Source organism: Phacochoerus africanus, chromosome 5 (assembly GCF_016906955.1).
Source record: "Phacochoerus africanus isolate WHEZ1 chromosome 5, ROS_Pafr_v1, whole genome shotgun sequence".
NCBI classification, from domain to species: Eukaryota; Metazoa; Chordata; class Mammalia; order Artiodactyla; family Suidae; genus Phacochoerus; species Phacochoerus africanus.
Genome location: NC_062548.1, coordinates 97,643,160 through 97,670,690, shown reverse-complemented (window position 1 = coordinate 97,670,690; position 27,531 = coordinate 97,643,160). Strand labels below are relative to the sequence as shown.

Below are 27,531 nucleotides of genomic sequence, written 5' to 3'. Positions count from 1 at the left end.
TCACCATTCCACATTCCATGTGGTTTTTCTTTCTTTCTTTTTTTTGGCTTTTGTCTATTTAGGGTCACCCTCGAGGGGTCCCATCAGAGCTACAGCTGTGGCCTACACCACAGCCACAGCGACATGGGATCTGAGCTGCATCTGCAAACCTACACCGCAGCTCACAGCAATGTTGGATCCTTAACCCACTGAGTGAGGCCAGGGATCGAACCCATGTCCTCATGGATGCTAGTCAGGTTCATTAACCACTGAGGCAGGATGGGAACTCCTCCAGGTTGTTTCTTGAAGTCACTTGTCATCTGTCATTTGTGTTTTCGTCTTTTGGTGTTCTCTGCTCATTTGATACCTGCCTGGTTTCTGTAGATAAATGTTTGCCACTTCTGGATTAGATCATAAAGAATGTTCTAGGGAGTAAGTTTGGAGAGACAAGATTTGAGCCAGTTGTCAGAATGTCTGTGACAGTGAGGATTCTTTTCTAGTACTTAAAACTAATGAACTGATACTGAAAGTATCAGCTGTGTTTTGCTATACAAAACAATCATGTTATTTAATTAATCTTTAAGCTTATTTCTATTTGATATTTGTACTTGATATGATCTGTTAAATTAGGTTAACTCTTTAAGATCTAGAATTGTCAGAATAATCTACAGGTATATTCTGGATTACCTTTAGGTGATTAATTGGTATTACCTATGTTATATGAACAGTGAGTTTTAATTCCATTTGATGATGTAGGTGATTTTATGTATAAAGAAATTGGTATATACAAATCAAAACTAGGGTGAAACACTGTATTGCATCTAAGACGGGTTCTCAACTTTGGCACTGTTGATGTTTTGGACTCAAGAACTAATTCATTGCTGTGAGGGGCTGTCCTGTGCATGCTTAATAGCATCCCTGCCTCTGCCTGCTAGATTCCATTATTACTCCCTTTCCCCCAGTGGTGACAACCTAAATGTCCCCCAGACATTGACAGATGTCTGTGAGGGGAGCAAGATCATCCCCAGTTGAGAACCAGTGATGTAAGATGAAGACCAGAAAGTCTGAAAACTCTGTGGACTGAATAGGGGAAATAGATGCACTCATACTTTATGGATGGTAGGGTTCATTGGCACAGCCAACCAACAGGCAATGTCTATCAGAATCACACATATTATCCTTTGATAAAACCAAGTTGGAGGGTTTTATCTCACAGATATACTGTTTGGAAAATGAAACACAAGGTTATTCATGCACCATTTTGTAATAATAAAGGTTGGAAACATATATGTCTATCAGTAAGCTAAGTGAATTGTAGAAGTTCCTTAGAGTCTTTGGAACATTTGCAGCTGAAACAGGAGCTGATTATGCACTGATGAAACTTTCTCCAAAATACTATATCAAAGTTTAAAAAAAAGAACAGTGTGTGTAGTACACAATTATTTATGTAAAAGGGAAAAACCGGTGCTTTATATTTGCATATGTGTGCATGCGTAGACTGAACATTTTCTATAAACTGGGAATGCTTGGGGGATGAATTAGATGTATGGGGACAGTGGTGAAAGGGAAGTTTCCTTTGAACATTTGAGGTTTTTTTTTTTTTTTTTGGTCTTTTTAGGGCTGTACCTGCAGCATTTGGAAGTTCCCAGGCTAGGGGTCAAATTGGAGCTGTAGCTGCCGGCCTATGCCACAGCCACAGCAACACAGGATCCGAGCTGCATCTGCGATCTACACCACAGCTCACAGCAATGCCAGATCCTTAACCCAGGGAGCCACAAGGGAACTCCCCCCTTTTTCTGATCTGTTTGAGTTTTGATTTGTGTTTCTCTAATAATTAGCCGTGTTTAGCATCTTTTCATGGACTTATTTGCCATCTGTATTACATAAGACTTAAAAAAAATTTTTTTTTTAATCATAGGGCCGGACATGCAGCCTATGGAAGTTCCCAGGCTAGGGGTTGAGTCAGAGCTGCAGCTGCCAGCCTACACCCCAGCCACAGCAATGCAGGGTCCGAGCTACGTCTGTAACGCACACCACAGTTCATAGCAACACCAGGTCCTTAACCCACTGAGGGACCAAACCCGCCTCCTCATGGATACTAGTTATATTCATTTCCACTGAGCCACAATATAATACCTTATGTAAAAATTTTATTCAAATTTGTGAAAAATAAATAGGGGACACGTAGGAAAATATCTGTTTACTCGTTTTTTATCTTTGTATCATCTCCGTTTTTTATTTTGATATGTAGGGTCCACGGGTATATGGATGTGTGTGTGTATCTACACCACTTTATACCCTTCATCTGCTAAAGTCCCTAGGATGTATAATAAGTACTTGATAAGCAGTTTATTGAGTGAATGAATTACTGGGAGAATAACGTAGCTTGAGGAGAGAGCATTGTCTTAGGTCTCGAACACGTAGGACTTCAAATCCTCAAATCTGTAACAGGGTTTTTTTTTTTTTTTTTTTGTAACGTGTTTTTAATATTTCTCTTTAGGAGCAAAGACTCTGGAGAGTGTTGTGCTTAGTAAAATGAATTTTGAATCTTTTGTAAAAGATCTTCTTCTAGTTCGTCAATACAGAGTTGAAGTTTATAAGAATAGAGCTGGAAATAAGGCCTCCAAGGAGCATGACTGGTATTTGGCATTTAAGGTAATTATCTTCCTTTTAAATTTAGTTGTGTTTTTTAAGAGTAGAGAAAATAAAAATGTGAGAAAATTCTGTGTTGCTTTAATATTTTAACCAGGCTGTGACAGTAAGATGCTTTCAGAAACTCTAATATTCTTTAGCATGTGTTTTTTAAGATCAGTTTAATAGCAGTTCAGAAATTCAGTAAATCCTTATTATGAGTATGAGTACTTTGAGTTTTGTCATTGTCCCTGAAACCTAAATAATAAATAGCCTTTACGTAAAGCTGAATACCCAAGATTTGGTTTTACTATTTTCGAAATAATATCACACAGATTTACATATCCCAAATATCTCATTTATAGACATTTGTAATGTGTTCATATCTTTGTATGTGTCTTTCATTAGATTGTATTTTTTTTTTTTTTTAAGGTCTGAACCCGTGGCATATGGAAGTTCCCAGGCTAGGGGTTGAATTGGAGCTGCAGCTGCTGGCCTGTGCCGCAGCTACAGCAACTCGGGATCTGAATTGCATCTGCGACCCATGCTACAGCTCACAGCAACACTGGATCCTCAACCCACTGAATGAGGCCAGGGATTGAACCCTTATCCTCATGGTTACTGGTCAGGTTCTTAACCCGCTGGGCCATGGTGGGAACTCCTATTCTCCAAAGGGGGTAAATATGTGGTACAGGGTACAGTGCTATGGGCTTTAGTTGGGCAATCTCATTTCTTTTGTCCTTTGTCCCTCTAGGTGACCTTGACAGATTTCCCAGCCTTCTTGTGTATCTTTTTTTTTTTTTAAGAAACATGGCATTGGCATGTGGATGTTCCCAGGCCAAGGATCGAATCTGTTTCTTTATGAATAGTAAAATTAGAAGGTTTTTAAGATGTTTTCTGACCTGAAAGTCCTATGAAAGTCTTTTGTGAAGTTTAACACAGTATTTAAACATTTGATGTTGGTGCTGCTCCAGATATAATATTCTTCAATATTAGTTCCATATTGCCTCCCCCTCAACCCCCACCTTTGTAAATTTAGACATTTACTGAAGAGTATATCTGAGAGAATTGAGCATTCTACTGTAATGGAGTTTCCTTGAATTTTCATTGTTACTTTTTTTTTTTTTAAATTTATGGCTGCATGCGTGGCATATGAAGTTCCTGGGTCAGGGATTGAATCCTAGTCCAAGCCACAGCTGTGACCTATGGCACAGCTGCAGCAACGCTAAATCCCACTGCACTGGGCTGGGGATCAAACCCATGCCTCTGCAGTGACCCTTGCCATTGCAGTTGGATTCTTAACCCACTGCACCACAGTTAGAACTCCTCATTGCTAGAATCCCTCATTATTGAGAAGAGTGGAACTTAGGGTTTTATCTTATGTTTTGAAAGATTTTAAGGAAATTGAGGGTATAGCAAAGTGATGTTTTTCTTTCTCATTCATCACAAAATTCGGTTGGCAGTAACCACCAAAATGTGGAATTGTGACTGTCAGCCCATCGCACCTTATCTCCTTTGCGTAACAACAGAATCCTTCCAGATGAATTGTTTTTATTTCCTGTCGGGGAAAAAAAAAATCTTAAAATATGTTTCTTTATCGGATTAGAAGGTAGTATCTTTATCCTAATATTTTAAGAAGTTCAGATCTAAAACTGCTAAAACATTTTACAATTTTTAGCTCTTTGATTTTATTGTAAAGTATTAGTGATATTCGGAGTCGTTGACGTCTAGGATTGTCATGTCCTCCCCTCCCCCCATGTTCTCAGTAGTATGTTCAGAGCAGGAAAGGACCTTAGATACAGGCTAGTTCAGAAATTATCAGTCTAATCATTTTCAAGAACCCTTGAGACCCAATTTTATTAGATACTGATTCACGTTTGAGGGTTTTTGAAGGTGTGCTTCATAACCTGTGCTTGTAAATCCAAAGCATATGTGTGAAAATGTGTTCACATTTGCCGTTGAATCAGTGCTTTGAAAATTTGAATATCATATAACACAAGTTGGTCATTTCATTTTTTTTTTTGTATTTCTCCTTTTAATTTTTTTTTATTTTAATTTTTTTGTCTTTTCTAGGGCCACATTCGTGGCATGTGGAGGTTCCCAGGCTAGGTGTCTAATTGGAGCTACATCTGCCAACCTATGCCACAGCCACGCCATAGCCATGGCAATGCCAGATCCAAGCCGAGTCTGTGACCTACACCACAGCTCATGGCAATGCCGGATCGCCACAGCCACGCCATAGCCATGGCAATGCCAGAACCAAGCCGAGTCTGTGACCTACACCACAGCTCATGGCAATGCCGGATCCTTAACCCACTGAGCGAGGCCAGGGATCGAACCGCAACCTCATGGTTCCTAGTTGAATTTGTTAACCACTGAGCCATGATGGGAACTCCCCATTTCATTTTTAATCTAGATTTTGTTTGTTTATTTATTTATTTATTTTATTTATTTATTTTTTTTGCCATTTCTTGGGCTGTTCCCACGGCATATGGAGGTTCCCAGGCTAGGGGTCTAATCAGAGCTGTAGTCGCCGGCCTACGCCAGAGCCACAGCAACAGAGTCACAGCAGCGCGGGATCCGAGCCGCTATACCACAGCTCACGGCAGTGCTGGATCCTTAACCCACTGAGCGAGGACAGGGATCGAACCCGCAACCTCATGGTTCCTAGTCGGATTTGTTAACCACTGAGCCATGACGGGATCTCCTTGATCTAGATTTTAATCAACAATCCAAGGAGTTACAGGATATTCAGAACCACATTTTGAAAAGGTAAAACAATCATGATTATGATGCTAAAGACAGTTAAGAACTGTTGATGGCTTCTGGTTGCTTAAATTTTGCTGTCACTGTGCTTGTTTGGACTATTTCTGACTATCTCATGGTTCATCAGTTGCCACAGAAATGCCTCATGTTAATAACAACCTGTCAGCTTCCGATCATGTTGAAGAACTGTCACCCACCCACTTATCACAGGTGGAGCCAAAAGCAAAGGAACTTGACCCTTTAGTTAGCTTGTACGGTCTTAAAGACACTTGTAATCTTTTTGAAATATCGAAAATAGATCAAGGACCCTTTATTTGGAAATTGTTGATCTAGAACAGTTTTTGCATTTTACAAATAAATACATTGATGTAGAGAGATGACTATCCAAGGTTAATATTTAAGCTAATAATACTGCTGTCTTGTGTAGTAAGAGTGAAATTGCACTCTGAAAATTCTGATATGTGCAGCCAGTAGGTTAGTTTGGCAGAATGTAGAAATTTAGGCATACTGTTCAGAGGATTATCACTTTGGGTGCCTTAATGATGATGTGAATGAGTATAAGCCTAGCTGCCAAATTTCAAACTGAAAATCACTTGGATACTATGATTTTTATTTTATCTTATATGTAAATATAAATATATACATATATTTTTGTCTTTTTGTCTTTTCTAGGGCTGCATCCGTGGCATATGGAGGTTCTCAGGGTAGGGGTCTAATCGGAGCTGTAGCCACCAGCTTACACCATGGCCACAGCAACACGGGATCCAAGCTGCGTCTATAACCTGCACCACAGCTCATGGCAATGCCGGATCCTTAACCCACTGAGCGAGGACAGGGATTGAACCCACAACCTCATGGTTCCTAGTCGGCTTCATTAACCACTGAGCCACAACAGGAACGTCTATTTTATATTTTTATATTTTTTATTTTTGTTTGTGCCCATGGCAAATGGAAGCTTGTGGGCCAGGGATCAAACCCGTGCCACAGCAGTGACCCATGCCACTCCAGTGACAATGCCGGATCCTTAACCCACTGCAGTACAAGAGAACTCCGATTCTGTTATTCTTAGATATGCCCAAGTGTTCTGAAAATAATTGGAAAAGTAGGGAGGGTGCCTTATAGGAAATGTGGTAATGATAATTGGAATACTGAAATAAAGTTCTTTTAGGTTGGGTAATTTTTATTTGCTAGTAAAATTTTAAAGTACATTCAGCAGTTTCTTAAAATTTTTCTTCATTTGCTTAGGCTTCGCCAGGTAATCTTTCTCAATTTGAAGACATTCTCTTTGGTAACAATGATATGTCAGCTTCCATCGGTGTCGTGGGTGTTAAGATGTCTACAGTTGATGGCCAGAGACAGGTTGGAGTTGGATATGTTGACTCCATACAGCGGAAGCTAGGACTGTGTGAGTTTCCTGATAATGATCAGTTCTCCAATCTGGAGGCTCTCCTGATTCAGATTGGACCGAAGGAATGTGTTTTACCAGGAGGAGATACTGCTGGAGACATGGGAAAACTGAGGCAGGTAAGGGAACTGAGTCTAGTAATAGGGAAGAATCCAAGGCTAGGAACGGTTCTAATTAACATATTACTCCTTTATTTAAGGAAAAAAATAACGTAAAAGTAAAAAAAAAATTTTAAATCTAATTACAACAATGTTTTGAGGAATGTCTTGATGTTTGACAGAAACTTTGTGTCTTGGTTGTTTGTCTGTCCTTTTTTTAGGGCCACACTACGGCATGTGGAGGTTCCTAGCCTAAGGGTTGAATCGAGCTGTAGCTGTTGGCCTACACCACAGCCATAGCAACTTGGGGTCCAAGCCGCATCTGTGACCTACACCACGGCTCATGGCAACGCCAGATCCTTAACCCGCTGAGCAAGACCAGGGATCGAACCCACATCCTCACGGATACTAGTCGCATTTGTTTCTGCTGCACCTCAACGGGAACTCCTGATAGTACTTCTTGTTTAATACTTGTCCTACCTCAGATCATTTCCTCCTCACCACCGCCCCTCCCCTCCCCTTCTTTCCAAAAGAGTAACTAATGCCATCTTAAAGGGATCACAGTTGGTGAAAGGTGAGCTTTCATAGCTGGGGAGGTGCAGGTTGAGGGAGAGGTAACTTAGGACCATTTAAAAGAAAATTGACTGTTTTAGCATAAGTATATCATATAAGATGCAATTCTTCTGGATTATTTTTTAATAGTTCTAGTGAAACTTTAGCTTCTTATTTTAACAAAATTCTGAGTGTGCTGTTTATTTGTATGTCGTTTATTATTTAGATATTTAAGGGGTGTTGTATCCCCTAAAGATTCTTTTCCTCTTTTGGGCCCCAAATACCATAAGAACTGCTTGAGAGACGGTAAACCTATGATGGGTATTTTTAGTGTAGACAGTATCTAGGTAACTTTCTCCAGGTGTTATTTCGTTAAAGAGTTTTTATTATTGATGCTGTTCCTTGAAAGCTTTATGCGAGCCTGATTTTTAGAAGTTTCCATGAAAATTTCATATATAGATTTTTAAAATACATGTTAATGCGTAGGTTACCAACGTCTTCTTGCATGTTGTGTAAAAATTTAATTTAGGTTAATAATTTGTTATTAAGCTGTTGTTACTTTATATTTTTCAATGATATTGCTTTCCTTTTCTTATTGCTTTCTCATTCCTTTTCTTCTACTAATTTAAAATATTTCTTATAAAATAGGTTATTCAGAGAGGAGGAATTCTAATCACAGAAAGAAAAAGAGCTGACTTTTCTACAAAAGATATTTATCAGGACCTCAACCGGCTGTTGAAAGGCAAAAAGGGAGAACAGATGAATAGTGCTGTGTTGCCAGAAATGGAGAATCAAGTATGTAGATTACAAATGTGAATTTACTCTTAAATGGTGACTCTTTAGAAGGTTACCTCTGTCATCTATATCTCAAAGCTGAAACTGTGGATCACTAGTAGGCAAGCTTACTTTGTCTATGATGAAGCTTATGAAAAACTGAAGGAATGACTAGAAAAATTTAAACGTAACCTTAAATATAATTTTATTATATTTCTACAACATGTATCCTTGGGATGAGGAGTTTATTGTTGTATTGGTCTCACCTGAAAGAGCTTGATTCCTGTCCACCTAAGCAGGTGAGGTACGGTATTTGTTTTAGGGGGAAAAAGATCTCTGAGTTTTATGAGTTCCCGTGGTAGCTCATCAGTAGTGAGCCTGACTAGTATCCATGAGCATGTGAGTTTGATCCCTGGCCTTTCTCAGTGGGTTAAGGATCCAGTGTTGCTCGGATCCCCCATTGTTGTGGCTTTGGTGTAGGCTGTCAGCTGGAGCTCTGATTTGACCCCCAGCCTGGGAACTTCCATATGCTGCGGGTGTGGCTGTAAAAAGCAAAAAAAAAAAAAAAAAGTTTTATAATGTATGAGTTAGGGAGTCTTTAATAAATCACTTTTCTGAGAGGTATTTTCATAATCTGTTTTAAAGGATTGTTACAGAGATTGGGAAGTAATAAGAGTAAAAGTATACACAACATACTTGCCTAATCAATGTTACGTTTACACAGTTTGACTCAAAAATTGGCACAGATGATGTATGTTCAGTGGTAGAAATGAATATGCAAACAATGTAACTTTTATGGGATTTTCAGTGGTTGAAGTTTATCTTCAGTGTTTCAAATCTTCTAGGTAAATATGGCTTGAGAGATGTATATTTACGGTAAGAGTAGAAACTTGATGGGTTATTTGTGGATCACTGATAAGTAAAATGAAAAATTGTTTGATGGGTTATTTGTGGATCACTGATAAGTAAAATGAAAAATTGCTTATTTATGTAAACAGAGCAAGCTATAACGTCTTATAATTTTCAGAATTGATTTCAAACTGGAATAAACTGAGACTATTATGATTTTACAGTGATTATTTATCACGTAATAGTCTGATCTTTATAAATTAAGTTTATCTGCTTTACATTTTTATGTGTGACATAATCAAAAGCCAAAATATGTGAGCAGTCATTCCTGTATAGAGATTTCTTGACTTATGATGCTTCAACTACAGTTTTTTTTACTTTACAATGGTATGAAAGTGATATGCTTCAGTAGAAACTCTGCTTTGAATTTTGACCTTTTCCTGGGTTAGCAGTATTTGGTAAAGTCTTCTTATGATGCTGATTAGAGCAGCAAGCAGGCAGAATATTGAGCGGCAGCTCCCAGTCAGCCATGGGATCACAAGGGTTAAACCACCGAACTATGCTATACCCATAGAACCATTCTGTTTTTTTAGTACGGTATTCAATAAATTATGAGTTATTCAACTTTATTGTAAAGTAGGCTTTGTGTTAGATGGTTTTGCCCAGCTGTAGGCTAATGTAGGTGTTCTAAGCACACTTAAGGCAGGTGAGGCTAAGCTATGCTCTTCAGTAGGTTAGGTGTATTAAATGAATTTTCCATTTGAGATGGGTTTGCTGGGATGTAACCCCATCATAAGTCAAGCAAGATCTGTTTTAGAGAAACTTACTTCATTGTTGAAAATTGAAAAAGAAGCTTTCAGGGATACTAAAAGGTGTTTTTTTTTTGTCTGTGCCTTGTGTTAACATGGCAGGAGATTCTTTTCTTTCTTTATTTTTAGGGCCACACTGGAGGCATATGGAGGTTCTCAGGCTAGGGGTCGAATCAGAGCTACAGCTGCCAGCCTATACCACAGCCACAGCAATACCAGATCCGAGCCGTGTCTGCGACCTGTACCACAGCTCACAGCAACACGGGATCCTTAACCCACTGAGCAAGGCCAGGGATTGAACCCTCGTCCTCATGGATGCTAGTTGGGTTCATTAACTGCTGAGCCATGACGGGAACTCCAGCAGGAGATTCTTTGACAGTCTTATATATTTGTTAAAGTTTGTCAAAGGCAGGTAAAATCTTCAGTTAGGAAATATATGTACACTAACAGTGAATCTAGTATCCATTGTAAGTAGAATTTATCTTTGGGCTATCAGTTTGATGTCCTTTGCTTCTTTATTTAGTGTTTAACAACATTGGCAGTTTATTTAAACTTATTTAAATATACATATAGGAAAGTGCATATGTCATAAGTCATAAAATTGTAAGTATCCAAATACACAGCATCCATGAAAGAGTATAGTATTAGTATTAGGATATTAAAGACCCCCCCCTTTTTTTGTCTTTTTATCCTTTTAGGGCCACACCCACAACAAAGGGAGGTTCCCAGGCTAGGGGTCGAATTGGAGCTGTAGCTGCTGGTCTATGCCACAGCCACAGCAATGCCAGGTCTGAGCCAACTCTGTGACCGACACCAAAGCTCACGGCTATGCCGGATCCTTAACTCACTGAGTGAGGCCAGGGATCACTCATGGTTCCTAGTCGGATTTGTTTCCGTTGTGCCAAGATGGGAACTCTTTAAAGACCCTTTAGATGTTTCCTTCCAGTTGTTACCTCTATCAAGTGTAACCCTGGTTCTTACCTCTGACAGTGTGGATTAGTTTGGTTTCTTTCATTCAGTATTATGGCTGTAAGATTTATTTATACTGTTGCATGTCATCGTGGATTGTTTGTGCTTGTATCTGTTGTTGTGTAGTGCTCCACAGTGTGAACATGCCAGGCTTTATCTGTTTTACTCTAGATGGACTTCTGCATGATTTCCACTTTTCGCAATTATAAATAGTGTTACCGTTACAGTAAGTTTTCTTTCTGAAAGTCATTTTCTAGTCTTAAAAGGTTTATTTAAACTTCATCTGATTTTCTTGCTTTGGATTGGGAAAGAACACAAGGGAAAATGATAGTGCTCAAGATTTATTTTCATTTTGCTATTTGTTTACTAAAAATCTCTGGAATTCTAGAAATAGCCATCTTTTGTTTTAAATTCTTAACCTTAGGTTGCAGTTTCTTCATTGTCTGCTGTAATCAAGTTTTTAGAACTCTTAGCCGATGACTCAAACTTTGGACAGTTCGAACTGACTACTTTTGACTTCAGCCAGTACATGAAATTGGATATGGCAGCAGTAAGAGCCCTTAACCTTTTCCAGGTAAAAAAATACATGGATTGAAAATATTGAATGGTATAAAAGTGTTTCCTTTGATACATATATTGAAGACTCTTATTAAGGAACTTAAATATTTTGAAATGATATCATACTTAAAATAGACAAATAGTTTAGAATTATTATATTTTTCTAATTGCAAGCTGTATAAATAGTATTTGTCCTAGCTTTATGGATAATTGTGTATTAACTGCAGCTTTTGAAAATTAAATCCTAAAAAGTTTTATGTCTAAAACTGCAGTAAATTATAAAGTGGCTTTGGTTTAGGGAAAAACATAGAGTAGAAAAATCAGATCTAACAGGTTGAAAGTTTGATTTTAGGATGAGAAACTTTTGTGTACATTTCTCATTTAATATTTGAAGAATGTTAAGTGTTCTTGTTCCCAAAATTACTTAATCATTTTTCATGGCATAGTAACGTTTTCCTAATGAGCATGCCATTCTTCTGTTTCATTTTTCATTCACTAGGGTTCTGTTGAAGATACCGCTGGCTCTCAGTCTCTGGCTGCATTGCTGAATAAATGCAAAACCCCTCAAGGACAAAGACTAGTTAACCAGTGGATTAAGCAGCCTCTCATGGACAAGAACAGAATAGAAGAGAGGTATATTACTCACGTACACTTTTGTAAGCTCTGAGTAACTTACTCCATGTGCTTATACTACTTGTTGTAACATGCAATTTGGCACCTATATTTTATTATTTTATCATCTAACTGCCCAGAAAGCTAACAAAGTAATAGAGTAGCAATGATTTAGATAGGTTAAATAACTATTTTTTTTTTTTTTTTTTTTTAGGGCCTCACCCAAGGCATATTGAAGTTCCCAGGCTAGGGGCTGAATTGGAGCTGTAGCTGCCGGCCTACGCCACAGCCACAGCAACGGTGGGATCCGAGGCTTGTCTGCAACCTACACCACAGCTCACGGCAGTGCCGGATCCTTAACCCACTAAACAAGGCCAGGTATCAAACTTGCATCCTCGTGGATACTAGTCAGATTTGTTTCCACTGAGCAGTGATAGGAACTCTCCTTGTTTTCTTAATAATGTTTTTTTTCCCCACTATGAAAAGGTAAAGTTTTATTAGAGAGATGGTGTGATAATGTCCCTGAGCATGAAGTTGGGAGTCAGATTACCTTGGTTCATGTTAAGGCTCTACTTACTAGCTGTGTCATATTTGGTGTTATTCAACTTCTGTGTGTCAGTTCATTTTTAAAATGACAGTAATAACACATCCACATCATAGGGTTGTTTTGAGGATTGATGATTTTATGAGGATAATGATTTTATCATTATTATCTAATGAGTTAATATGTATAATGTACTTTGAACAAGGTTTGGCACATAGGTAGCATGTACTCTATTATTCTAGAAAGAATTTAAAGCAGCCTGTGTATTTCAGAGAAATCTTTTTATTTTTTGGGCACACTCACAGCATATAGAAGGCCAGGAACTAAACCCTAGCCACTGCAATGGCAGTGACAGTGCCAGATCCTTAACCCATTGTGCCACAAGGGGACTCCTCAGGAAAACCTTTAAAATTGAGGGGAAAAAAGTTATATAGTTCTGCTGTCCTAATATAATTAGTATAGGAGTATATTTTATTTTTATTTTTGTTTTTAATATATGTTTTAAACTTCTCAGTGAAGTATAATGTACATAAGAGCACAAATCCTAGGTATGCAGCTTGAAGGATTTTTACAAGGTGAACACCTTGGTAACAACATACAAGTCAAAAAACAGCATAACTAGCATCCTGGAAACTCCCCTCAGTTCTCCTGATAGTTACTACCGCTCTTCACTCCAAGAGTAGTCACTGTCCTTCTGATATCATAGGTTAATTAGTTTTGTTTGTTTTTGAATTGTATGTAAATACTTTTTTTTTTTTTTTTGGTCTTTTCAGGGCTGTACCTGTGGCAAAGGAGGTTCCCAGCCTAGGGGTTGAATCAGAGCTGCAGCTGCCTGCCTAAGCCAGAGCCACAGCAGCACCAGATCCAAGCCGTGTCTGTGACCTACACCACAGCTCATGGCAATACCGGATCCTTAACCCACTGAGTGAGGCCAGGGATTGAACCCACGAACTCATGGTTACTAGTCGGGTTCATTAATCACTGAACCACGACGGGAACTCCTGCATGTAAATAATTTTGAATAGTGCACTCTTATGTTTGACAGTTTTTAAAAAAAACATAGCTATAATCCTAATAGTTTTGTACCCTAGTTTTTTTCTACTAGTGCCTGTCGTATTTTTTAGTCCTGTTCATATTCAGTATTTTAAATAAGTACATGATATCTTACAGGATATACTTTATATTTTTCAATAATTAGGTTATTTCTGTTGACCTTATTGTGTACCTAATGTATTCAGTTTGTTAAATTAAGATAAATTGTCAGAATGGGTAAGAGAGTCAGTATTTTTATGGCTTTGATGTTGTGAAATTGTTCATGAATTTGAATACCTATGAATTCTGAAGGTATACAAAAGCATGATGACCCTTGATTATATATATGGGACTATACATATGCCATGCAAACATAATCGATCAGTTTCATAAGACACCGTATAGATAATTACCAAGCTAAGTCTAAAGGGTCTTCCAATAAAAGTAACAGGGAGTTCCTGTGTGGCTTAGAAATGAATCTTACTGGCATTCCTGAGGATGCAGGTTTGATCCCTGGCCTCAATCAGTGGGTTAAGGAACTGGCGTTACCATGAGCTGTGATGTAGGTCGCAGACGTGGCTTGAATCTGGTGTTGCTGTGGCTGTGGTGTAGGCTGGCAGCTGTAGCTCCAATTTGATCCCTAGCCTGGGAACCACCTTATGCCTTGGGTGTGGCCCTAAAATAAAATAAAAAAAAACAAAACAAAACAATCACGAGGTTAGAGAATTGTGAGTATGTTGATATTTCATTGAAAATACAGGAGTTCCCGTTGTGGCACAGTGGTTAATGAATCCGACTAGGAGCAATGAGATTGCGGGTTCGATCCCTGCCCTTGCTCAGTGGGTTAACGATCCGGCGTTGCCGTGATTTGTGGTGTAGGTCGCAGACGCAGCTCAGATCCTGCGCTGCTGTGGCTCTGGTGTAGGCTGGCAGCTACAGCTCCAATCAGACCCCTAGCCTGGGAACCTCTATATGCCACAGGAGTGGCCTAAGAAATGGCAAAAAGACAAAAAAAAAAAAAAGAAAGAAAATACAGAAGTTGAAATGCTAGGGCAATTTTCTGAAGTCTGGTTTGTTGGGAAAGAGTGGGATTTAGTAACTTCAGAAGTAGGAAGGCTTGGAGGAGTTCCCACATGGTGCAGCAGGTTAATGACCAGGTATTGTCTCTGTGGTGGCATGGGTTTGATCCCCAGCCTGGCTCAGTGGGTTAAGGATCCAGTGTTGCCATAGCTGTGGCATAGCTTGTAGCTGTGGCTCGGGTTCATTCCTTGGCCTGGAAATTTTCATATGCCACAGGTGCAGCCAAAAAAAAAAATTTGGAAGGCTGGATTACTTGCATGTAATTGAGGCAGTTTGCAATTTTTATTTTAATTATTTGTGAATAAGTAACTATATTTACATGTGTCAAAATCGACCAGAACGGACCAGAAGGCTATTCGGGGATGGGTCTCTTACTTGTGTTTCCCAGTTTCCCAGGACCCTTCCTCAGTGCCTCTGTTCACAGCTTCAGGGACGCATTTCCTGCTGTGCGTTATGTGAATTGCCAACACCTGCCCTGGGAGCAGCCGATCTTAATCAGTTTCTTGAGTATCCTACCATGGAAAGTCTGTACCTAGACAAATAAAAGTTTGTCCTTTCTCATCTTTTAGCTTTTCTTAAAAAAATATTAGGTAATTTAAATAATTCTTGGAGTTCCTGTTGTGGTGCAGCAGAAGTGAATCTGACTAGTATCCAGGAGGGTGCAGTTTCCATCTCTGGCCTCGCTTAGTGGGTCGGGATCCGGAGTTGTTATGAGCTGCAGTGTGGGTCACAGACCCGGCTCAGATCCCGTGTTGCTGTGGCTGGGGCATAGGTCAGCTGCCACAGCTTTGATTCAACCACTACCCTGGGAACTTCTGTATGCCACAGGTGTGGCCTAAAAAGCAAAAAAAAGAAAATAAGTAAAATAAAATTAAAAAAAATAATTTTTAAGCTCTAGGTCATTGGTTGTATTTTTAACTTTGGGCTTGTGGGAACAGAGCATGTGTCAGTGGTGCTTTCTGGCATAACAGCTAGAGCATGAATGTAATTAGGCCCTTCAAAAAAACCTCAGATGTCACCTATTTACTATTAGTAAAATAACAAATTACTTAGCAAGATATCAAAATTTGGCTTTCTTCTTTTTTAAGTGTAAGTAAAGGTTACTTTCATAGGACATAGCAGTAATTTCCAAAATCCGATGGCCTTCCAAGACTTATTAATTGGAAATAACATTTGTACGAATGGCTTTATGAGTCAGAATATGATCTGCTTTTCTGCACTTGAGGGATAAGAGGAAATGTTTCTTCTTTTTATATATATTTTTGGTCTTTTTAGGGCTATACCCTCGGCATGTGGACGTTCCCAGGCTAGGGGTTGAGTCAAAACCACAGTCGCAGCCACACCAGATCCGAGCCACATCTTCAATCTACACTGCGGCTTATGGCAATGGCGGATCCTTAACCCACTGAGTGAGGCTAGGGATCAAACCTAGTCAGATTCTTAACCCCCTAAGCCACAATAGGAACTCCTCTGCTTTTTGCCTTGGGAGAATCTTTTTTTTTAAACCAGCAGTTAGGAAGACCTGTGGTTTTCAAGGCCAGATACTTGAAAGGAATTCCACAGAGTAGGAAGAAAAAGTTATACTCCTTAAGGCAGGCTTTTGTTGGGATATTCTCCTTTTTTTGTCATCCTTTCTTAACTCCACCTACTGTGGTATCTCAAGCTTTTCTAGTTTAAACCTTCCCGAGGTTCTCAGGGCAAATCTGTTGTTTCCCTCTCTAAGCATGTCAGGCTGATCTTTCTTCAGAATTACACATTAAATCAAGTTTTTTCTCTTTCTTACTGTCATTGTTTTGGGGTGATTTTCCAGAAGAGAAGGTTGTGGAACTCTCCATCCTCTTGAAACTCTAAGTGAGAAGTTAATTTTAAAGTATGTGGCTGTGGGGTGAATTCTGCTAAGGAAACTGAAGACATCTCTTTTCCTTCTGTTTTATTAAAGCAGACATAGTGACAGTTGTGACTAGATCTTTGAGTTCGATGCATACATCTTATCCAAGACTATAGCCCAGGGACAGGTTCAGGAATAATGATGAAATTAGGATTACTTGGAAGTTCCCCTGTGGCACAGCAGGTTAAAGCTCTAGTGCTGTCACTGCAGCAGCTTGGGATCTTCTACATGCCACAGGTGCAGCCAACCCTCCCCCCCCCCAACACATACACAAAACAAAAGAAAATAGGATTACTTTTTTGAAAGTTGTTTCAAGCTATTAGAAGGAAGAGAAGACTGGTATCTACTTTATGCCTGGCACTTTGCTAAGTATCCCAGGTTCATTAGCTGTGACACGGTGGAGACTGGCTTTAAAGCTAGGCTGGCTTGAGTCCAGAGCCTATGCCACTACTGAACTATATTTCTTGCCTTTATCAATTGTATTTACTTTGTTTCAAGTTGGAGTTTAACATCAGAAATGAAATGGGAGTTTCCTGTTGTGGCTCAGCAGAAATGAATCTGACTAGCATCCATGAGGACACAGGTTCCATCCCTGGCCTTGCTCAGTGGGTTGCCGTGGCTCTGGCGTTGCTGTGGCTATGGCGTAGGCTGGCAGCTGCACCTCCGATTTGACCCCTAGCTTGGGAACCTCCATATGCTGCAGGTGTGGCCCTAAAAAGACAAAAAAGAAAAAAGAAATGTATTGTTTTGGCTTTTATTTAAGTTATATACATGGAATCCCTTTATGTATTATAGTGCTTATTTTTCCATTCATTAAAGCCTATTTGAGAGTTCGCATTTTGGCTCAGCAGTAACTAACCTGACTAGTATCTGTGAGGATGTGGGTTCGATCCCTGGCCTCACTCGTGGGTTAAGGATCCTGTGTTAAGGAAACTCCTTTTTTTCTGTTTTCTGGGCTAATCTGTGGTATAGGTTGCAGATGTGGCTTGGTTCTGGCATTGCTGTGGTAGTGGCATAGGTTGGCAGCTGTAGCTCCCTTTTGACCTGGGAATTTCCATATGCTGAGGGTGCAGCCCTAAAAAGACACACACACACAAAATAAATAAATAAAGCCTATTTGCACTGAGACTACAAATACTTTTTATTTATTTTTATTTTTTATTTTTTTGTCTTTTTGCCTTTTCTAGGGCCACTCCCACGGCGTATGGAGGTTCCCAGGCTAGGAGTCTAATCGGAGCTGTAGCTGCTGGCCTCCGCCACAGCCACAGCAACATGGGATCCGAGCCATGTCTACGACCTACACCACAGCTCACGGCAATGCCGGATCCTTAACCCACTGAGCAAGGCCAGAGATCGAACCCGCAACCTCATGGTTCCTATTCGGATTTGTTAACCATTGCGCCATGACAGGAACTCCTACAAATACTTTTTAGCTAATAGCTTAAATAGTTTAATCTCCAGTGAGAATTGATATGTTATTAGCTTTTAGAAGTGATTTTCTAGATAGTTCTTCCTTTTGTGTTTTATCTAACAATCAAATTAGAAATTATAGTTAAAAATGCTATCCATATTGCTATTTTTTTCACTTATTTTCTAGTGGGTCCCAAGAGTCCTCATGTTTGCTTAGGGACTATTGTTCTTATTTTTGGTATCTTTCTGTAGATTCATCTGAAGCCTTGGTAATTTTCCCATGTTTTTTCAGTTAGACTTCTTCAAAGAACATTGAATATATGTTAGCATATGAAGTAGTTCACTCCTGAAATTGCTGATACAATCATATGTGTATGTTGAATTTGGTGTTCTCACTGCCCTCTAGTTAAAATTGAATATTTCTTTTTATGTGAAATTTAATATGATTAATGTAGAAGTCTAATCTTATTAAAAATATGTCTCTAAATAAAAGTGACTCCTATAAATGTAGAGATGATGGTGCTACTTATGGGATAATATGTCTTGCTTCCTAAATCAGTATACTCCCAGGGTTTCTAGACTTCTCTCCAGGCTATATTAAGTATCTTCTTGTGCAAGGATATCTTTAGTTTGTAGTCTGTATTCTGTGCAGACTGAGAGGTCTGGAGGTCATACAGTGAGTGTAGTTTCTTTAAAACAACAAAGCGTTACTCTGGCCTCTGAGGAAGAGCAGGAGAGCTCTCACTCCACTGATTTCCCACCACCATTTTCTCTGTTTCCAAATCAAGTTTAGTGGAAACTCCTTTTTTTCTTGTCTCTGGGCTAATCTGCTGGTCCCTTTGAATTTTATTTGCCTTTCGATCCAGTCTGCACCACAAAGGCAGCCTTTTTACCAGTGCTTTGCTGGGGGGCCATAGACCTTGCCCTGTTGGTTCTTTGTCGTCCTTGCCTCTTTTCCTTGAGCTTTCTTTGCTGGAGTTGCTGCAGGTGTGACCCTAAAAAAAATAAATTTCAGTTTCAAAAGGTTTTAAAAAAAAAATAAGTTGCCAAAGTTGTCTTGTGGTGCAGCAGGTTAAGGATCCAGTGTTGTCACTGCTGTGGCTTGGGTTGCTGCTATGTGGGTTCGATCCCTGGCCTTGGAACTTCCACATGCTGTGGGCATGGCCAAAAAGAAAAAAATTATTAGTGATAAACTCAATTACTCATTAATGGAAAGAAATGTTAATACATGTAGATTATAGAAAAAAATTGAACGGTGACTCTTCTGATTATTAAACAGTGATGTTTGTTGTGGAAGATCACACAGTACTGATTGGACCCACTGTACTTTCAAGCTGTCTAGCTTTCACGCTGCCTGGTATTACTTTACTTACCTGGCTCATGGCCGTGACCATTTCAACATTTTTTACCCTTTCCCTTCAGCTGCCTGCTGCATGTAAGCATATGATCTCAATGATTGTTACAGTCAAAAAATGTATCTATGTATGTTCAGCCTTTTACTCCCTGGCTCTTTCTCAGAAGAGGAAATAATGCTATTTCCTTTCCAAAGCCAACCTTTCCATTTTGCCTCTGGTTATAGTTTTTTTTCCTTCCCATTCCTCTGCTTCAGTTTCCTTCCTGTGCATCCTGTGCTTTTCTTCCTTCCAGTCTCTGCTATTGCTGCCCCACCCATCCTTCCCAAATATTTTCCTGAAAATTCTGTTTTTAAATCCCCTCTATTCAAAATATAGACAGATGAAATACTCCCTAAATGTGGTTCCCCAGCTCCCATAGGAGTCCTCTGCTTTCATATTCGTATCCCATTTCATTGCTTTTGTATTTCACTTGTAGCTCAGCACTAACTGTGAATTGGAACGTGTCCTTCTCTTCCGATAGACTGAATATTCCCTGAGAGCATGTTCCTCTCTTTTATATTTTGCCATGCTTTTTTCCCCCCTTTTGTAATTTTCTCAAGCCTACCTAGCAGATTATCTGCTATTTAATGTATCAAATGAGTGGTCCTGTCTCATTATGTCATGTGAATATCAGATAAAGAAGAGACTCGGAGTTCCCGTTGTGGGGCAGTGGAAATGAATCCGACTAGTATCCATGAAGATATGGGTTCAATCCCTGGCCTCACTTAGAGGGTTAAGGATCCCACGTTGCTGTGGCTGTGTTGTAGGCTGCCAGCTGAGACTCTGATTTGACCCCTAGCCTGGGAACTTCCATATGCCATGGGTGCGGGCCCCCCAAAAACAAACAAACAACAAGAAACTGACTCAAAAACTTATAGTTTAGGTACCAGATTTGGTTTTAGCCATATAAATATCCTGTCATGAAAGTCTGCTCAACTGTTTTTACAGTAAGAGATCAGAGATGCTAGTTTTAAAGAATGGACAGAATGTTGATTTACTAAAATGCCAAAAATTTTAAGATCGATTTCATGATTTTTTTCTTTTGGAATTTTAGAGATTAACTGACCCTAAAAATTATCTTGTATTCCAGTCAATTTGCAAATTAATATATCAAATTGTGATAGCTGAGTAATGCTGAGTAGGATTGACAGATATTTTCTGCTATGCCAACAATAACTTTAGTACTTCCGAAATTGTGATTTAAAAGTGATTGTCATGGAAACAGTTAGTAGAACAGTCTTTTTAAAAAAACCTTTTCTTAGCCAGAACACAAACTAATACTGTAATTATTTCTGAAATGGCATATCAAATGGATTTGTGAAACTAGCAATTTTTTAGACTCTTAATGATATCCAGACCAAAGACTGAGGGGGCTGTGTATCTTGCCTCATGCTATGTATTTTAGAAGCTTTTTTATTCCCTTGCTATTTCATGCTGTGCTCATATTGGAACTTGATGCTCTTGAACAGTGTTGGTTACTTGTGATTCTGTGGTCAGTTTGAGAGGGAACAGTGATAAGATACTTGGAACAGGAAAGAAGCATAGGGAGATTCTTGATCAGAAATACTTTTTTTCCTTTCCGGGCTGCACCTGTGGCATATTGGTGTTCCCAGGCTAGGGATTGAGTCAGAGCTGCGGCTGAGGCCTACACCACAGCCACAGCAACACCAGATCCAAGCTACCTCTGTGACCTACCCCACACATTGCAGCAAAGCTGGATCCTTAACCCACTGATTGAGGCAAGGCATTGAACAGGCATCCTCTCAGACACTATGTTGGGTTCTTTCTTTTTTTTTGCTTTTGCTTTTTAGGGCCATACCTACAGCATATGGGAGTTCCCTGGCTAAGGGTCGAATTGGAGCTGCAGCTGCTGGCCTACACCACAGCCACAGCAACATGGGATCTGAGTCACGTCTGTGACCTACACTACAGCTCACAGCAATGTTGGATCCCTAACCCACTGAGGAAGGCCAGGGATTGAACCCACATCCTCATGGTTACTAGTTGGGCTCGTTACCACTGAGCTATGATGGTGGGGGGGACTCCCTATGTTGGGTTCTTAACCTGCTGAGCCACAACAGAAACTCCAGAAGTATCTTCTCTATGGATTCTTACCATTTACTGAGAGTGGCCTAAAGATAAAGGGAGTTCCCACTGTGGCACAACGGAATTGGCAGCATCTCTGTAGCACCAGGATGCAGGTTCAATCCCAGGCCCAGTGCAGTGGGTTAAAGGAGCCAGCACTGGTGCAGCTGCAGGAATTGTTATTGCAACTGTGACTTGGAACTCATCTCTGGCCCAGGAACTTCATGTGAAGAGGGGCAGCAAAAAAAAAAAAAAAGCATAATAATTTTTAAAAAAGGGTAAAAGAAAAAGATAGATGAGGAGGTAGGTCAGCCAGCATTAGGTTTCCTTCATCTTGGATCAAACTTGGAGAAGCCCAGTTAGAACCAGAGGCTTAGGTAGCAAGGCCCAGATTCACGTTATTGGATTGTGTGGTTTGGCTACATCCCTTACTCAGTTTTGCTTTGTTTTTAAAATCTATAGTACAAGCCATAGAAATCTTTTTTTCTTTCTTTCTTTTTTTTTGTCTTTTTGCCATTTCTTGGGCTGCTCTCTTGGCATATGGAGGTTCCCAGGCTAGGGGTCTTTTTGGAGCTGTAGCTGCCGGCCTACACCAGAGTCACAGCAACTCGGGATCCGAGCTGCGTCTGCGACCTACACCACAGCTCACGGCAACGCCAAATCCTTAACCCACTGAGCAAGGCCAGGGATCGAACCCGTAACCTCATGGTTCCTAGTCGGATTCGTTAACCACTGCGCCACGATGGGAACTCCCATAGAAATCTTTTTAAGAGCATTAAGTGCCTGAATTACTCTCTTTATAGCCTGTGACTGGTTCTTAATACAAGTTTAGTAGCAGATTCTGACTGGTGTGAGATGATACTTAGTAGTTTTGATTTGCATTTCTCTAAAAATCCGTGATGTTGAGCATCTTTTCATGTGCTTTTAGGCCATCTGTCTGTCTTTTTTGGAGAAATGTCTGTTTAGATCTTCCGACCATTTTTTAATTGGATTGTTTGTTTTAACCCTTGAAACCCTAATCTCTGGCCAAAAAAAAAAAAAAAACCCCAAAAAACAAGTAATGGTCCATTTCTTCTTGGGAGACTTAGGCTTTAATCTTCCTCTCCTAAGAAGGCAAGGGTGGGTAAAACTTAGACCCACCCAGCAATTAGTGTTCTACTGATTTATCCTATTTGAAATGACCCATGATTTCTCTTCATTTAACTTAATTTAGTTTCAGGTTACCAAAATCTGGAGAGGCTCTTATAGATAGACATGCCCAAAATATAAATATTTCTATAGTTTCCCTAAAAGCTCTGTTTTCTCTCTCACTCTTAGAGATCATATAAGGTTAGAGTTCCAGAAAGCCCAAATAGATTATTAACATCTTAAAAGCACAAGAAATACCAACTCCTTCAAGACAGAGAGCCTAAACAATTACAGAAGACTCATCTTGGTACTATAGTGGGGCCTTTAGGGACCATTATTCTCCAAACCTCTTGGCAGCCCTTATTCTTGAAGGACAGGCACCATAGGGCCCCACATACTAGCAGACAACCACCCTAGGTTCTGGGATCAATCCTGTAACTTTTGGGCCCCCCATGATAGTGGACAGCCACCATGGGATCATGCCCACAACCTTTGGGCCCCACAACTTTCCATTCCCTGTCCCTGTCTCTGTGCTCACAGGAGTTTCCTGTCTCCTGGTTGGCTCCGCCAATTGTCGGGCTGCACCCACAGGTCCGCAAGGCCCTGTGTTTGCCCAGCTTCAAGACTGAAGAAAGAGCCTGGAGTCAGCAACAGAGATTTCAGTGGTGTAATGGATGGGGGATCTTATACATCTCAAGCAAGGTCCCAGAGTGATACCTTACCCTACCTGCAGCAGATAGCAAGCAGGACGTGGTGACAGCTTTCACTAAGGGGATGTGTTTTAAGGAGGATATTTTGCCTCCTGCGATATTTGCGCATGTGTGCGTTGGGCCATAATGATAAAAACATATTTCTTGGAGTTCCTGTTGTGGCTCAGCAGTAACAAATCCAACTAGTATCCACAAGGTCTTGGGTTTAATCCTTGGCCCTGCTCAGTGGGTTAAGGATCGGGCATTGCTCCGAGCTGTGGTGTAGGTCACAGACCTGGCTCAGATCTGGCGTTGCTGTGGCCGTGGAACAGGATGGCAGCTGCAGTTCTGGCTCGACCCCTAGCCTGGGAACTTGTATATGCTGCAGGTGTGCCTCCCCCCCCAAAAGACCCCACGTATTTCTTGCTGTGGATTACAGGGAAAAGATGGAAAGTCACTGACTCCAATACATTACAAAAGCAGTGTGAGCTGTTTATAGTTTTTTTTTTTTTTTTGTCTTTTTAGGGCCGCACCCACGGCATATGGAGATTCCTAGGCTAGGGGTGTAATCAGAGCTGTATTTGCCGGCCTCTGCCACAGCCACAGCAACGCAGGATCTGAGCCACATCTGCGACCTATACCACAGCTCATGACAACGCTGGATCCTTCACCCGATGAGTGAGGCCAGGGATTGAACCTGCAACCTCGTGGTTCCTAGTTGGATTCTTTTCCACTGCACCACGATGGGAACTCCTGTTTATAGTTCTTGAAACAAGATTCTTATATATTGATTTTTGGGAAGTAATAAACTTATTTCAATTTTTGTTAGAAAATTTTGGCTTTTTGCTCTGAGGTAATTTTAGAATATACTTTGAATTTATCAGACCTTCTGATAGAATAAGTATTGGATTTGGCAGCGTTCTTGGATTGTAATTCTCCTTCATTTAAGATCATTATTTACATGTGCAATAATGTGTCAGTATCAACAGTGTCCCAATAATGAGATTCCTCTTTTTAAGACGCCAGTTTGGAGTTCCTGTTGTGGTTTAGAAGGTTAAGAACCCGACTGGTATCCATGAGGACATGGGTTTAATCCCTGGCCTCATTCATTGGGTTGGGGATCTAGTGTTGCCGTGAGCTGTGGTGTATGTAGTTCGCAGACGAGGCTCGGATCCTGTGTTGCTGTGGCTATGATGTAGGCTGGCAGCTCTGGCTGCAATTCCACCCCTAGCCTGGGAACTTCTTTATGTGCCAGGTACTGCCTTAAAAAGACAGAAAGACAGACAGACAGAAAGAAAGGAGGAAGGAAGGAAAAGAAAGAAAGAAGGAAATTTCAGTCAAACCCGAGTCCTCTTGATACTGAGCCATGATGGGAACTCCAAATAATGTCAGTTTGATGAAAGGCAAACAAAATTGGTGTTTGTTTGCTTTTTAGGGCCACACTCTCGGCATATGGAGGTTCCCAGGCTAGGGGTTGAATCGGAGCTACAGCTGCGGTCCTACACCGCAGTCATAGCAATGCAGGATCCCAGCTGCGTTTTTGACCTACACCACAGCGCATGGTAACGCCGGATCCTTGACCCACTGAGCAAGGCAAGGGATTGAACCCACAACCTCATGGTTCCTGGTCGGAGTCTTTTCCGCTGTGTCACGATGGGAACTCTGTGGGTATGTCTTAGTATTATGTGATACCACCTAACTAATCAGAAACTGCTTAGATCACACTGTTGTCGAAGTTTCCGTCCTCCACAAAAAGCTGACGTTTCAGAATAAATTCAAGCTTCTTACAGCGAGCTTTTTGAGTTTATCTAGTTGAGGCATATATATACCTTGTTGACAGATTTTAATTTCATACTAAAATGCTAAGGTTAATTCCAGTATAATTTATTTCAGATTAAATTTAGTGGAAGCTTTTGTAGAAGATGCAGAATTGAGGCAGAGTTTACAAGAAGATTTACTTCGTCGATTTCCAGATCTTAACCGACTTGCCAAGAAATTTCAAAGACAAGCAGCAAACTTACAAGATTGTTATCGACTCTATCAGGGTATAAATCAACTCCCTAATGTTATTCAGGCTATGGAAAAATATGAAGGTAACAAAATGATTTTGTTTTTGTTTTCCTTCCCTCTCAGTCTACTTAACAAATGTGCTATCCTTATAAAATTGATTCTCTGACTCATATTTATTTTTCTAATAACAGGTTTGTATTGACCTTTAGCTACATTGAAGAAGCCAGGAGTCGTGAGACAATTTAGAATTTGTTTTTTTCGAAATGGATATTAGGGTCGTGGGGTTTATCAATAAGCCTGTTGCACTAAGAGTAGCAGTTGAACAGGGTTTGATTATTGAAGAAGACTCACAGGACCCCAAATGACAGTGCTTACAAATGTATGGTTTATTACAGAAAAAGGATGTAGTCTAGCAGCCGTGCTAAAGTCAGGATAATCCATCACAGACAAAGACTGTCACAGCAAGGAGGCCAGGGAGGTCAGGTTCAGTTACCTGTGGAAAGGTCCTTAGTGAGATGCACCTCCTCAGATTAGGGACCACTCATTTGCACAGAACACTTTGGAGTTGGAGAGCCTAAAATGGAATCTTGCTGGGCTTTTTTAAATATATTGCTGGTCTTGTGGGTGTAGTCCTGTTCTGTGACTGGCTTCCATGGCAGAGCTTCTTGGGGCCTCACTGAGACCAGGGGCAAATCATCAGTCACAGACAATGCTGATGAGCTGAATGAACCACTGTGAATGTCCTTGGACTTATGATTACAAAACAATATGATTAGTATGTTTTATGCCTCTACCAGGGATCATTGCCATGTAGAAACTTTAAGAAAACAGTGCAGGCTAATTCCAGGCCTATTGGAATTAACCCTTCCAGCACATTGTGAAGGAAGGTTAAGATAGAATGTCTTGGTGGTAACAGTTGAAGTCAGAGTGAAGTTACCTGAAGAAAGTAAGAAAAGTCGCCTATTAGTTAACCAATATAGGATTGGTGGATAAAAGCAACTTGCTCTTCAAAGCATGGTTTTTACATGAGTATGTTTCTACAACAAATATCTTAGTAAGTCAAAGTTATATGTCTGATACATATAATATCCACTGGTGGCCTAACAGTTAAAGACTTGGCATTGTCACGGAAACTGCCCTTTCAGTATTATGAGAAAGCCATATAAATATTTTCATGGGTAGACTTTACAAAATATGATGACAGGTACAAGATAAGTATAGATTTAATTTAAATTTTATGGTAACCTTTCCTCTTATTTATCTAGCAAAGTGTAAAAGGGTAGCTAGCTGCTTAGCTTTTTGGGGTACCACTGTATAAAAAGTATTCTGATTCTAGTCAGGGTTTCTCATTAGACTGATACGGCTTAAATGCCCTTGCATTTACTTCCACCAAAGGGAAATTAAAGAAATGGTCTTTAATCTTTTTCTGTATCACGTATGTTTAGTGTGGTTTAATTTCCTGCTTTGTGCCTCTATTTCCTCATCCTATAAATGATTATCTTCTGTTGCTTTGATGTTCGGACTCTGTCTCTTCTGGCCTCATTTCAGTAGAATCAGCTGGAAGAGACAAGGGGGTTGACCAGCATCAGGGATGTAATCTGAATGTAATCATGGAGACAGGCTCTCTAAACAATTCACTCTTAACCACCTAACATCAGCTGTTTTTAAATTTTTTTCTTTCTTTCTTTCTTTTTTTTTTTTTTTTTTGGCCACACTCACGGCATACAGAAATTCCCTGGTCAGAGATTGCACCAAGCCTTAGCAGAGACAATGCTGAATCCTTAACCACTAGGCCACCGGGGAACTCCCTATGCTACGTTTTCTTTATCAGTTGTCTGTTGATGGACACCTAGGTTGCTTCCTTATCTTGGCAATTTTAAATAATGCTGCTAGGAATATTGGGGGTGGATCTTGTTAAATTGGTGTTTTTGTTTTCTTCAGATATATACCCAGCAGTGGAATTGCTCGATCATATGGTAGTTCTATTTTTAGGGTTTTTTTTTTTTTTTTTTGGTACTGTTTTCCATAGTGGCTGCACCAATTCACATTCCAGCCAACAGAATACGAGGGTTCCCTTTTCTCTACATCCTTGCCAACATTTGTTATTTGTGGTCTTTTGGTGATAGGTGTGATTGTACTCTGACAGATGTGAGGTGATATCTCATTGTGGTTTTGATTTGCATTTCTCTAATGCTTAGCAGTGCTGAGCATCTTTTCATGTGCCTTTCTTTTTTTTTTTTTTTTAAACTAGAATGGCATTTTGTGGAGT

General features: G+C 40.0%; 1 protein-coding gene across 1 annotated transcript in view; it reads left to right on the top strand.

Moving 5' to 3' along the window:
- MSH2 (mutS homolog 2) overlaps positions 1 to 27,531 on the top strand; it is an 80,851-nt gene that overhangs the window by 5,970 nt on the left and 47,350 nt on the right. Inside the window, exons 2-7 of the mRNA XM_047782130.1 lie at positions 2,480 to 2,634; positions 6,622 to 6,900; positions 8,080 to 8,226; positions 11,257 to 11,406; positions 11,890 to 12,023; positions 25,146 to 25,345. Coding sequence (XP_047638086.1) covers positions 2,480 to 2,634; positions 6,622 to 6,900; positions 8,080 to 8,226; positions 11,257 to 11,406; positions 11,890 to 12,023; positions 25,146 to 25,345 — 1,065 coding nt within the window. The remainder of the gene's footprint in view (positions 1 to 2,479; positions 2,635 to 6,621; positions 6,901 to 8,079; positions 8,227 to 11,256; positions 11,407 to 11,889; positions 12,024 to 25,145; positions 25,346 to 27,531) is intronic.